The sequence below is a fragment of the Rhinolophus ferrumequinum genome, chromosome 18 (genome assembly GCF_004115265.2).
Source record: "Rhinolophus ferrumequinum isolate MPI-CBG mRhiFer1 chromosome 18, mRhiFer1_v1.p, whole genome shotgun sequence".
Classification (NCBI taxonomy): domain Eukaryota; kingdom Metazoa; phylum Chordata; class Mammalia; order Chiroptera; family Rhinolophidae; genus Rhinolophus; species Rhinolophus ferrumequinum.
In genome coordinates, this window is record NC_046301.1 from 40,627,933 (window position 1) to 40,642,522 (window position 14,590).

A 14,590-nucleotide genomic window follows, 5' to 3' on the forward strand; every position below is an offset into this window, starting at 1 on the left:
CACCAGGGCAGCTTCCCAGCCCCGGCACCGCGCGTGGTCCCCTCTGGCAGCTCCTCTGCTGCGGCAAGGCCAGCCACTCCGGGACTGCAGAGTCCGCGGGGCTCCCAGCCTGGTCCGACCCGTCGAGCTCGGCACGTCCTCGCTCCTCAGGGCTCCTGGCTTACACCCTGCCTTTCTCTTTGCGCTGTTTCAGAAGGACGCGGCATGCAACGCTCCGCAGCCGCCTATCTTGGCAAACATTTCGCATCCATATCCCCTGGCCTGCGCGCCTAGCAAGAAGCTGGATCTAGCACGAGTCCACGGCGGGCCAGCCACACTGTGGATAACTGCGGGCCAGAAGAAGTGCCCAGATGCCAACGGTCCCCGCCTTTGAGAGTCGATGGCAGACCGGTACTTGCTTGTGGTTTGGAGGGAGACTGGCACTGGATTTTTGAATTCCAAATTACGTGCAGAATGCTGAATTTTCTAATCAGGAGGGATCAGACAGTGCAGAAAACCGGACTCCGGTAATTCTGGGAGTGCGTTTTGCAACGCGTCTCCTCCAGCTTGGCACCAAGCCTCCGATCCGCGGGGAGTTGGAAGCTGCGGCCAGCGCAGCGGGTGGAGGAGGTCCGCGGGCAGCCCCGCGCACCCCTGGTCATGTCGCCTTTCATGCCCTGCCCCTTTGCGTGGCTTTCTGAGGGTTTCCAGGGCTGGCCGGGGTTGCTACCCACCCGCGCGCTCTCTGTCACCCCCAGCCAACCCCAGCGGGCAAGGCTCCCCCGAGCCGAGACCTTTTGACTCCCTGGTCCCTCACTCCCGCCTCCGCCCCCGCCCGGGGGTGGCCCTGGAGACACGGAGCTCGCTCGCCCAGCAGAGACCATGGTGTTTCTCTCTGGAAATGCCTCCGACAGCTCCAACTGCACTCACCCTTCGGCGCCGGTGAACATTTCCAAGGCCATTCTGCTCGGGGTGATCTTGGGGGGCCTCATCCTTTTCGGAGTACTGGGGAACATCCTGGTGATCCTCTCCGTGGCCTGCCACCGGCATCTGCACTCGGTCACTCACTACTACATTGTCAACCTGGCCGTGGCTGACCTTCTGCTCACCTCCACCGTGCTGCCCTTCTCCGCTATCTTCGAGGTCCTGGGCTACTGGGCCTTTGGCAGGGTCTTCTGCAGTATCTGGGCGGCGGTGGACGTCCTGTGCTGCACCGCGTCCATCCTGGGGCTCTGCATCATCTCCATTGACCGCTACATCGGCGTGAGCTACCCGCTGCGCTATCCCACCATCGTCACCCAGAAGAGGGGTCTCATGGCTCTGCTCTGTATTTGGGCGCTCTCTCTCGTCATCTCCATCGGGCCTCTGTTCGGCTGGAGGCAGCCGCCCCCAGAGGATGAGACCATCTGCCAGATCACCGAGGAACCCGGCTATGTGCTCTTCTCTGCGCTGGGCTCCTTCTACGTGCCCTTGGCCATCATCCTCGTCATGTACTGCCGGGTCTACGTGGTGGCCAAGAGGGAGAGTCGGGGCCTTAAGTCCGGACTCAAGACCGACAAGTCGGACTCGGAGCAGGTGACTCTCCGCATCCATCGGAAAAATGTCCCGGTAGGAGGCAGCTCGAGGTCCAGCACTAGGAACAAGACGCACTTCTCCGTGAGACTCCTCAAATTTTCCCGGGAGAAGAAAGCGGCCAAAACACTGGGCATCGTGGTCGGCTGCTTCGTCCTCTGCTGGCTGCCTTTTTTCTTAGTGATGCCCATTGGTAAGTCTTTACAACACCTCATCTTAGTATTTAGGGTCTTCCCCCTCAGCCCCTTCTGCTGCTCGACGCACAGTCGGGGGTTGATGATAAATGATCTGCACTTCAAACGGCAAAGCTAGGAGGGCAGTTAGGAAAGCCTCCCTTGTAGAAAGGTGAATTTTCATTCCCTCTCTACGCCAGTCTCCTTTATATTATGTCCTATGGCACTTTTTCAACTACTGAAAGTAGCTTCCAACTGATACAGATTAATTGGTCTCTTTAATAAGAACACCAACTTTTCTCAATGCCTAAAAGTATGGGTTTAATTTAAATACCTCCTTCTTTCAAGTCCCAGAGTCTCCACCAGGCACCTAGGCAGGGGCTGTGGAATGCCACTTGCACCTTTGCTTCTATGGACCTCAGCTTCTCTTGACCTAAAAATAAGCACCATGCTTATTCTGAACAAATGTGTAATTTTATTATTAGGTTAAATTATTCCTAAGGGCCAGTTATAATGGTCTGCTTATGCTTTATATCTGTGTTAATTTTATATTCTGGATTCAGTGTGGAAGAAAGCATGGTGAACACTGACAAGAAAAAAAAAATGATTTTATGTCCTAACCAATTTAAGCTTTAAAGAATTCAACATAATGTTTCCAGTAAACATTTTTTCCCTTTATTTTAATAGTAAGTATTAAAGCAAACACTACTGTTATCCAAAATCATTTGGGAAGTTGCCGATGACACTGTTTGAAAATAATACAGTAATGCTACAAATCCAAATTTTGCAAATGCTAAATTAACTGTTGTCAAAACTAATTACTCATTAGAAGTATCAGCAAGCTGATCCGCTTGGAATAGTCATCTATCCCTGAAAGGCCTTCGTGGGATCCCAAAATGGTTGTTTGCTATTTTTAGTTTGTGAGCTCAAATATAGGCCCACACGTTGGTTATTCACTAACTCTAGAACACAAAAAAATGTGATAAAAATTTATACAAGTCTGTTTCTGATACTTAAGGGCCAAATTTAAGTGCTATGTACTTAAAGTACTTTAATTTGCAACTGTGTGTAATGAAAGCAGCTATTGTTTTTTGAAGGCCAGCTCTGTTTCAGACATTTGACAAAGCTTGCTATTTCACTAGTCCTCTTAACAACTCAGTGAGGTATACGTTCTTATCCTGAAATCACAAATGGGGGGAAGGAATTCTTCAAGTTCTAGAGTTTCACTGTCTAATTCTATAGCCCCATGTGGCTATTTAATGTGAATTAAAATTAAAGAAAATTAATGTTCAGTTCCTCAGTCCCACTGGCCACATTTCAATAGCCACATGTGGCCACTGGCTACTGTTTTCGACAGCAGAGATACAGAACATTTTCATCATTGTAGAAATTTCTGTCTGACAGGGCTGCTTGAGAGGCCCTTCCAAGTCCACTAGCTGACCTTCCATTAAGCCTGCCCATTATTCTTGCTTCCTCTGCTCCTGAAAGTACATCAGAGCTTTGAATTTACTTAAATAACACTCTTTACCTGAGCCACTGCCTGCTTACCTACCTTTCTGCATGCTAATTCTTACTTCCTCCTGAAATTCACACATTTGTTCATGTATCTATTCACTTGTCAAGTATTTATTGAGCACTTGTTCTAGACACTTAGGATGAAGAAGGCAAAAAGTCCTTGCCAGTAAGATGTTTGCATTCTTTTGTGGGAGATAGCCATAAACAAGTAAATGTGTGCCAAGAATTCAGGATTAATAAGCACTATTTAAAAAGTCAACAGAATAAGAGGATGGAGAGTAGTACAACAATGGGAGGAGGGTGGTCAGGAAAGTCCTCTCTGAAGAGGTGATGTTTGAGCATACACCCGACTAAAGTGAAGAGCAAGCTTGCAAAGTTTGGGAGGAAGAGCTTTCTGGGCAGAGGGATCAGCCAATGCAAAGATGGGAAAGAACCTGACTTGTGCAAGGCAGAGCAAAGAGGCTAGTATGGCTGAACTACAGAGACTGAGGGTGAAGACAAGTTTGAAAAGAGCCTGAGGAGATAGACAAGGTCAAAGTAATGTGGATTTGTTGGGTCAAAATAGAATTTACATATTATTCTAATTGTAACGGGAAGCCATCCAATCAGAAGGTTGTAAGCAGGTGAGTGGCTGGTCTTAAATTTTAAAGGATCATTCTGGTTGCTGGGTAGAGAGTGGGCTGTTTGGGGGTGAGAGTGGAAGCAGGGAGACCAGTTACAAGGCTGGTAGAGAAATCAAGGGAAGACAGGTCTTGATGCGCCCACTCAGGTGAGACAGGTGAAGGTGGTGAGAAGTGATCACATTCAGCACTCATTTCAAAGGTAGGGCTGACAAATTTGGACATAGGGTATGAGAAAAAGAGAGGAATTGGAGATAATTCCCAGGTCTGGGGCCTAAGTAATTGGGTAAATCATGCATTTTTACTGAGATTGGGAAAACCAGAGAATGACCGGGTTACAAGGGGCTGGTGGGAGAGTAAAGGACGAGTGTTTATTTCGTATAGCCTATGTTGAAAGGTGTCCATTAGACATCTAAGTAGAAATGCCCTATAGGCAGTTAGATGTAAACTGAAGCTAAGAGGAGAAGCTGGACTACAATATAAACGCGGGCACCTCAACATATTTAAAGGCACAGAAATGGAAGGATCTACAAGAGAAAGTATATAGAGAAAAGAGAGATAAGGACTGAGCCTCAGGGCATTCTGATATTTGAGGGTTGGAAAAAGGAGGAGAACCAACCAGCAAAAGAAATTGAGAAGGAGTGGCCAGGGAGGAGAGTGTGGTGGTGCCAAAGCCAAATGGAAATGCTTCAGGAAAGCAAGAGTAATCGGCTGTGTCACATGCAGCTGCCAGGCCAAATCAGAAGAAGACAGAATCAACATTAGATTTGGCCATGTGTTGGCCCATGCAGATATGAAGAGGTCCTTTGAGGATAATAGTCTCAGTGGAGTGGTGAAACAACAGCCTGGTTGTGTGCTTTCTAGAGAGAATGGAAGATGCAGACATGGAAATGGTGAAAATAGGCAACTCTTTAGAAAGGTTTTGCTAGACAGTGGAGCAGAGAAATAGAGTGTAGCGGAAAGGATCTAGAGAGAATTCTCAAAGGTGGGAGAAAAGATATCATGTCTATATTCTGATGGGAATGATGGTATAGAGAGATGCTGGTGGTATAGGCAGGGGAGGAGAGGGGATTCAGTGCCCAAGTGGAGGACAGGGAAGTGACGAGAAAACACAGTGGAGGGGGAAAGGTAAAGATCTCTTCAGAAAGTGTTTATGTCCTCAGTGAAATAAGTAGCAAGATCATTGCCTAAGAGAGAGGAAGGAGTAGGAAATGATGATGGTTTGAGGAGCCAAAAAAGATGTGAAATATTAACCTCTGAGGTCACGGTGTAAATAGATCATGGAAATTTAGCAGAGTCACCAGGAGGTCCTTTTGAGACTTACGGTCATAAATTTAAAGTAAGACCAGTCAAGAAGGTTGTGTGTGACAGCTGTCACAGGTTGTCTGACAGCTAGGATTCTAGGGACGGTTACTGATGACTGACTTGATCTTAGGGACCCCAGTGAAGAGAGGATGTTTGTGAAGGGACATAAACTGGATCGAATGAGGGGTCATACTGAACAGGTGGTGGAAGAAGCTCGGGTGATGATAGATGACCAGGAGTTTGGGACTTTGGGTGGTGACCGAGTGATTAGTGGGGACATGAGCATAATGGATTGGGTCGTGAGTCCTCTGGTGAAAGGGGTACTGGTCTAATCAAAGCATCCCACTTAGATCTGCTCTCTTGGGGAAGATGAGGTGAACACGTTATGATGGAGAGGAGTTGCGATAAGACAGGAGCACCCAGAATCACTAGGCTTCCTTTAAATCCTAATGTGGTGTCACAAGAGGAAAATAGAAAATTTAGAGTTAACTGCATCCAACCAGGCTACTCAATAGGGCAAAAGACCCCTAAACCTACCAGATATGTGGTGCACAATTTCTTCTTGACACCAAATAACTAAGAGACTATATCTTCCAGGATCTATTGACTGTATAATAAGTACCAGATATTGAGTTAAAAAGAATACAAAGATGAATAAAGCACATTCCTGGCCCCCAAGAGCCTCACAATCTAGTTAAGGAGACAAATTAGGAACAATTATCACAAGTTTGTGAGATTGGTCCTCAACGCACTATTACAAGTGCTGAGGAATATAACAGTTCACCCTGTCTGGAGGTCACTGTGGAAGCTTCTAGAAATATCGCTGTTAACTGAGCAGGGACTTGAAGGCTGACTACTTCTGTGGGGCCATCAATGACATTTTATTTGTTTTTAGTAAACATCTCAAGTACATTTTTCATGAAAAGGTGAACAGAAGAATAAACATGCCATTATATTATCATATACAAGGGACATGAGCTCTTAAGCACAACAAATACTCTCTGGGGAAGAAGAGGTTATGGGTCTGCTCTCTAGGTTGCCAGAACAGCGGGATTCGAAACTAAAACCAGGGCAGAGATGAATGTAGTATATAAAGCTGAAAAGTGAAGTACCCACGTGTGGAAGTCCTGGCCCAGGATAATCAGGTGAGTGAATAGTACTCTCCATTTCATCACCAAAGGCTGTTCCTCTATACAGTGACAAGGCTGTCTGCTCCCTGTGTCCACACACCCTCCCTCACCAGCCCTTCCTCACCAGCTGTGGACTGACTAGTGTGATTGCAGGTAGGAAACTCACTTGCCTGCTCTCGAGTCTAAATCTTGTAAGTCTTGTTTTCTCTCTGCATCCTAAATGTTTGGTTGAAATTCAGAGCCCCTTCGTGAGAGGGGGAATCACATTGGAGGTTGTTGTCAGTCATTTATACCTTGGAGTGAATGTTTTCTAACAAACAAGTTTGATCGTGGAGATGAAGAGAGAATCTGAAGGTGTTAGCCTTCAACATATGAAAGAAGGAAGGGTGAAAAAACGTGCATCCTTTTGTCTAGAGTCCACTAGTTCCAGAGGCAGTATGTTGGGTGGAAAAAGTGTTGGCCTGAGATTTAAACCAAGGCTTTCTTTTTCATAAAATAGGGGCCATGATAAAAGGCAGTTGGTGATTTTATCAGACTTCATATGATTCATAGACCATCACCGACATTTGTTGACATGAGGATGTTGCCATGAGCAATGGATATCCCTGGAGATCTGGGAAAGAGGGATCATTAGAGAAAAGGGGGTGAAAGAGGCAACATTTACTGAACGGGTAGTTATGTGTCTGGACATTGGATACATTATCTGATTTACATACAAAATAAGCATGATTATTGGACCTGGCCATTATTATTAACTCTGAATCAAAGGAGGCACCATTGGGCTGAGCTGTGACTCATGTAGACATACAATATTTGAGAATTATGTTAAAATAAAAAAGACAGTAGACAGCACAGTGGTGAGCAGGGAGAATATGTTTTAAAATGGAATGTTTTGGGGCGGCTGAGCTGGCAAGAGGCTTGTCAGGTGGAAGCAGTGAGGCAGAGAATAATTCATTTATTCATTGAGCAAAATTTCACTGAACATCTACTATATGCCAGGCAGCAGAGAACCACTGGAGATGAAGACAAACACGTCCCTGCCCTAATGGAGCTGAAAATCTGCATGACTAAATACAGAGCAAAGTTTCAGATGGTGGTATACGAAAAACTGCAAGGAAAAAGGGCAAGTACGTGTAGAATGACTTTGACTCTTGTGGATGCTCAAGAGATTGTGTTTCTTGCCGCACGTACAAAGGGATGAGAGCCCTCCCTGATTCCTATGGAAAAGGTTGATCTCTTGGAGATAATGGTGTGGATCTCTAAGAGCCATTATGATTTTAAGATAAGAGACCAGTTTTTCAGTTACTCTTGCTACACCGCAAACCATCCCAACACTTAGTGTCTTAAAGAAACACTGTTTTATGGCTGGCGATTCTTTGGGTCGGGGATGAGTCAAAGCCCAGCTCATCCAGCTGTCAGGGCTGGCTGTCAGAATTGGGGGCCTGTCTTCCTGCAGGGGTCTAGACCAGCTTTCTTAGAGTGTGGTAGTTCTCTCCAAGAGAGCCAGGGGCAGATGCTGCCAGGCTTTTGAAGAGCTACCAAGACCTGGCCCAGTGTCACTGCTGCCTCATTCTGCAGTGCAAGCAAGTCACAAGGCCCACAAGTCAGTAGGTTCAAGGAAATAGACTCATTTCCTGAGGAATGAGCAATAGAGAGCTGCATAGAGGGGAGGGGGCGGGGGTTACTGTGGCCACCTCGCACCACGTCTACCTCACAAGTATATTAAATAGCAGTTCTTTTTTATTTGCCTGTTATTTATCGAGAACTTCCTATATGCTGGGCTTCGTGCGATGATGCACTGACTAAAAGCAGTTGGGGTCCTTGCCTTCCTGCAGACTTCTAACTATCATGGGAAGACAGACATTCATCGGAGAATCACAGAGAAATCCAAAACTATGTGCAGAGGATGTGGGTGGTGCCTTGAAAATATCTCCGGGCATAAGGCTGCCTGTGCGCAGGGAGAGCAGAAAAGCCTTGCTGGGAAGGAGGGCTTGACCTATGGAGCTGAGATCTGTAAAATGAAGAGGCATTCAGTGGCTATAAGGCGGAGGGAGGAAATGGGATGGGCCTAAAGACTCAGCGCTGGCCTGACAGTCGTAAGGAGTTTCCACGGCCTGTGTGGCCAGAGCCGAAAGGCTAAGAGATAACTGGTGTCAACGGAAGCTGGAGAAAGAGGGTCCTGATCAACTACGGCTTTGGAGCCATTTTATGAGTTTTTGTTTTTATCCAAAGACGACCAGGAACAGGGATGACATGATCAAGTCTGCATTTCAAAATCTCAAAGGCTTAGTGAAAAGAAGACTGTGGATAGACCAGTTGGGAGACCTTTACGCAGGACAGGTGAGAGAGATCCTGCCAAAACAATCCTTCTCATATGCCGTTGAGAGCATTTATTTCCGTGAGCTGCCGCAGAGTTCTGGAATGCCTCTTTTGTCACTGCCTCCAGAGCACATTTACAAGAAAACCTTTCGCTAATCGTAAATAGTATAACCAGACTTGGCTTTAAATTAATTTTGGCTCTTTCCACAAGAGGAGTCTGTCAATGAAGATTTACCATCATATTCAAAAGCATGTGCTGCAGGCTCAGAAGACATCTACCATACGTCCTAACAATGCTTTGAACAATAGCTGACTCTTTCAAATCAGGCTGCAAACAGGCAGGTCATTACTTTGAAGGAGACAACGCTTGGTGACTGAGGCATTGTTGTGTTTGTGACTTCATGGTCTCAGGTTTGGATGTGAGGACATTTTTCTAAGGCCTTTTCCTGGTCTGGAAGGTTTGCTGTCTTTTAGCCCTGCTATTTGGTTTGCCAGCTGGGCACTTGCATAGCGGCTCCTCATTTTTAAATTGCATATGTTTTTACTATTTGAAAAATTTTCCCCCACATTTTTATGAGTAATTTATATTTTGCCTTTTGTGATATGAAATTGCTTGCCTGTGGTTTTGGGCCACATTTTACAAAGCTAATGATTTTTATTTATTTTCTATTTGTAAGCTCCTTTTATACATTGAAGTTACTTAGTCATTTTTGGGTAACTCAGCCTTTCAGATTTGCCTTTCAGTGAGCCAGGGCTCACATAGCTCCACGGTGGGGGGTGGAGAGACAGGAAATTAGGGCGCTCAGCTGACCCTTCATTTTGATTTTTTGTGTCCTGCACTGGGGAGGCTGGTTCAGTCTAGTGACTGGTTCCTAAGTACTAGTCACAGCCATCACGCTCTTGTCCCCTGATGAGTCTGAGGCTGCTCCCTGGGGACCACTGCAGCTGTCCTTACAGCTACAACAGACACTCAAGGTTTGTCTGTGACTCCATTTGCTTCCTGGCTGGGGTAACACCTGCTCTGTTGCCATTGGCCAGGGAATCAGTTTGTTCTTCCAGCGCCCATGATCGTCTTTCACAAGCTCCTTTGCCAAATCCTCAGCAACTTTCCGTCTCTGTCTCAAGGCATGGAGAGCCCTGTGTGTTCCTTCTACACCACACCATACATGTGCCAGCCCAGGCTTGCTCTCTGCTCACCTACATCGCTGTCACTTTAACAGATGTGGTAGCCCTTCTGTGTCATCTCCCAAAATGGAGAGTGGGAAAAAGCGACTTCACCCCCACCTTTACCTTCTTAAATACCTCTATAGTCCTCTTTGAGAGGAGAGCTCACGACAAACACCTGGCTGCCTCTTTCCACTGTCTCTTTCTCCATTTTCCCCACAGTCTACCTGGGGAGGGTAGATGCTCCTGTTTCTGGCTAAATGGAATCTTCTGAATCATGTCTTTCTCCTTGCCAGAGTGGTGTCCACTTTTTATGGAATCAAAATGGCAAATGGATTGCAGGCAGACAGAGCTAGGTTTACTAAGAAGGGAATCGAGATGAGGAGTATTTAACAGTATTATAACTCTTATACCTATTTAACAATTATTTTTCCCATTGGGTTTTTTGCATTGTATTGTTTTTGTGGCTTTTGCCAATATATGGACATTTAAATTTTTTTACGTAGTCACATATTTTAATCTGTTTTTTCATGGATTGTGCCTTCTCAGGGATTTTTGGAAAGATCTTTCCTGATGCAAGTCAGATAACCTCCGTTTTCTCTTAGTTCTTTTAGAGCATCATTTGTAATCTACCTGGAATTTATTTTTGTACGTTGGTAGGTAACGTCTAACTATATTTGTTTTGAAATGGTTAGCCAGATATTCTTAAAAGACTTATTTAGTAATCTATCCTTTCTTGTCTTATTTGGAAAACCACCTTTGTTATAGTAGAATCTTGAATCTATTTTGGGACTCCCACTTGTGTCCCTTTTATCTGTCTCTTTAGCATTGGTGACTCATTATTTTAATTACTGTAGGTTAATAATACATTTGAATATTTTCTGGTTTAAGTTCCCTGGATGAATATTCTTTTTCAAAATTATCTGGTCTGTCCTTGCATATTCATTCTACCAGAACAATTCTAGACTCATTTTGTCATGTTATGCCCCTCCCCCACGAACACCACACACACACACACACACACACACACACACACACACACACACACAGAGTCACATATTAATCATGTTTTAGGATGTATAGATTAATTCAAAAAGTGACATCTTTATCACACTGAGACCTCCTGTTAAGAAATACGACATGTCTCTCTATTTGCTTCCCAAACTACTTTGGAACTATTGTTTACAGTTTACTTTCAATCACACTTACTAACATGTGCTGGAAAACTGATTATGACAATGACAAAACTGATTATGACGATGGGAAATGCTGCTTTGGTATTTCGACGTTAGATATGACACTGATTGTTGGTTTTAGATTAATACACTTCATCATTTCAAGGAAATATCTTTCTATAGTTTATAGAACAATTTTATCAAAAATGAATTTTTAATTTTCTCAATGTTGCTTTTTTGATATATTTTTAATATTAATCTTTTTGTTAACATTGATTTGATAAATGGGATTTCATAAAATTATCCTCCGTTTTCTTGGATTAAATTCTATCTGGTCAGTTACTACTCTTTTTTATATTACTGCATTATACTAAATATTTTATTTCTGGTTTGCATCTATATATCTATGTGAAATTACTATGTTTTATTTTATTGTGCTATCTTTGTCACATTTTTTGTATCAAGTTTATGTTAATTTCATAAAGCGAATTGTGACACTATATTTTTTCCTGCAATCTGGAACCGTTTAAATAGCGTAAGAATTATGTGTTCCTTGAAGGTTTGAAAGAACTTGGCCATAAAACATTTGGGCATAGCTCCTTTTATGGATGCAATTCTTGGAGACCGGTTTCTATTTCTTCCATGGATAGTGGGCTATTATGATTGTCAGACTTGATAATCTATGTTTTCTTATTTTCCATTTTCCTTCTCATTGAAGTTTAACATTTTAGCATAGAATGCTACATGAAATTCTTTTTTTCCCCCTAATTATTTCCTTTCTTTTCTATCTTTCTCATTTCCCACATCATGTACTGTGTTTTCTTTCTTTTTGTCTTCCCTGAGATGTCCGGAAAAGTTGTCTATTTTATTGGTTTTTCTCAAAGAACCCATATCCTGGATTTATTAATCATTTTCATCCATTTTCCAGTGTACTAATTTAATCTCTAGAAATATCTTTCTTTTATTTTTGGGGTTATATTTGTTCTTTTACATCAGCTTGAGCAGAATGTTTGGTTTATATATTTTAATTCTTTCTTGTCTTAGATTAAAGACAATCACAGCTGTACCTGCCTCTCAAAGCAAACTTGAGTTCCTTCCCTATTGTTTTCCTAGGTAGCACTCTCATCCAGTTGATCTGTATTTCCACTTTTAATATCTCCTTTGTCCTGTGTAGACAGGAGAGAATTCATTGTGTTGTTGTTGTTGTTGTTTGTTAATTTGAAAATAATTGGTATTTTTATCCCCCATTTAAGAAAATTAATTTCAAATTTACTTCACTGTAGTCAGAGAATGTGGAATTTATTGAGGTTTTCTTTATGACTTAGTATATGATCAATAATTGGCATATTTAATATTTTTAATGTTTAATCGATATATATTAACTAAACTTCAATAGGAGTGTTTTTAAGATCGTCTTTATACATTATTCTTTATCTTCACCTTTATCCATCATCTACTTTATTTATCAAATATTGTGAAAGGTATGGTAAATCTTCCCACTGCTACTGGGAAGAATTCTTCCAATTATTTCTTATAATTTTAACAGGTTTTGCGTTATATACGTTGAGGCTGTTGCTTGATACTTAAAAGATTGAGTCAATAATATAATTTAAAGATAGGCTTTTTGTCCTGTTTATTTTTCCTTAATAGTACATTTTAAAAATATAATATTGTAATCACTAATATATTTTTGTTTGCACTTGCCAACATACTTTTGCCCATCTTTTTATATATCAGCTTGTGCATCTTGTATCAAATGGATTTTTTATAATCAATGTATCTAATCTGAATATTTATCTCTTAATAAGGATTTAACTGATTTCCACTGATTATAACAGATATATTTGGTTTGACTTTTGTCTTCTGGTTTTATACTTTCTGACTTCTGGCTTTATGCTTTTTTGTTTTCCTTTTGTCTCCTGCAAAATGGACCTTTTTGTTTGTTTGTTTGTTTCATTGCTTTTTAATTCTGTTTTGGAAATGTTGTCTCTTATTTTAAATTCTACTAGAGGTTTCCTTCGAACTTTGCAAAAACATTTTTTTAACCCTCATTTCTCTTATCACTATCCACCACCCACCTTTGCCCATCACGTAAGGGAAGCAGTGTAGCACACTTCTATTTTCTCTTCTCCCTGAAACCTACATCTTTTGGTTAGTAACATTTTGCATTTTAAGTCTAGAACATTTCAAATGATTGTATTACCTAGTCTGTCTTTTGTATCTTTCTATAGTTTAGTAACACTAATTGCCCTCTTACTATATGCTGTGATTTACTCATTCATGACCTCTGGATTTCATTTTACCATGTGGAACTGGGGCTAGCAAACTATGGCTTGTTTTTGTAAATAAAGTTTTATTGGAACACAGCCATGTCTCTTTGCTTACAAATTATCCATGGCTGATTCCATGCTACCATGGCAGAGTTGAGTAGTTGCTACAGAGACTGCATGGTTCACGAGGTTTAAAATATTTGCTATTACATTAAAGAAGAGTTTAATGTCAAATAAAATTTTCCCAATAAAAACGTAAGCAAAATACATTTTCTAAGCCTTTACATGCCGGAGCCTAAATACATAAAAGACCTTCTCTGAGTATAGAACTCAAGTTATGTATTTTTTTAATTTCAAAAAACTTGCTACTCCTTTGTCTCTTCCTATTTAGTATTTTATAAATGACTTGAGGCCAACTTGCTGATTGCTTTTTGTCGCGTATTCTCTCTAAGTATTTATTTTCTAGCCAAGATGCTTATAGAATTTTTTCCTAATTAAATTTTAAAATGTCTCCTGGAAATTTCTGTTTTGGGGGGTAAGCTTTCACTGCTATTTCCTGAAACCCTGTGCACATTTTTAGCACCCAGTGTTAACGACAGTGTCCTGTAGTGATCACTTCCTCTGTCTTATTCTTTCTCTTAGAATTCATATTAGCTATATTTTGGATCTCTTATATCTTCCCACTTCTTCTTTTGCTTTTTTTCCCTCATGTTAGTCAACATTTCACTGTTTTCTCCTGTGACTTCCATTTGAATTTCTTGTTTGTCTTGTATTTGACCTGGTTAATCTACGTAGTAGTAGACAATCCCCTCCACTCCACTCTATTTTATTGGCACATTGTTCCATCTTCATTATTGCTGACATTCATTTTATAAACCTAATAGCTCCTTAAGTCTCATTTAAACACACCTTCAAGATTTTCTCCATATCACTGTTTGAAAGGTAGACTTTTGCTCTGACTCCTCAGATTGCTAGCCTCTTGCAGAACTGCTGAATCTTTTCAAGTGAACAGTAATTCTCTTTTTGTTCAACCTCATAGAGGATGACCTAGTAATAAAATTTTAAATGGGCTCTGTTTGGAACTGGGTGGGTCCCTGCCCAAATCTTTCAGATTCAGATTAAAAGGAGAAGGAAATAATTGTCTTAATTGTAGTTTAAATTTGCCGGAGTACAGATGTATTTATCCCCAAGGAGCAGAAAAGGAGACAGAAGGGAAAGGTCTCACTTTCGTGCAGCAGACTTTCTTCTGTTTGTGTGGCACAGTGGGTGAAGTGGCCTCTCCTCTGGGTGGCATGACTGGCCCCCTGGGACCCATGTCCTGCACAGCCTCCCTGCTGTGGGCTGCTGACGTTGCCTGGGAAACCAAGG

The 14,590-nt window shown here is 42.3% G+C and overlaps 1 protein-coding gene across 2 annotated transcripts in view; it reads left to right on the plus strand.

Moving 5' to 3' along the window:
• Positions 1 to 432: 432 nt before the first annotated feature.
• ADRA1A (adrenoceptor alpha 1A) overlaps positions 433 to 14,590 on the plus strand; it is a 75,796-nt gene continuing 61,638 nt past the window's right edge. For both annotated transcript variants that reach the window (XM_033134266.1, XM_033134267.1), the window contains exon 1: positions 433 to 1,744. In XM_033134266.1, coding sequence (XP_032990157.1) covers positions 862 to 1,744 — 883 coding nt within the window. In that variant the 5' untranslated portion in view covers positions 433 to 861. The remainder of the gene's footprint in view (positions 1,745 to 14,590) is intronic.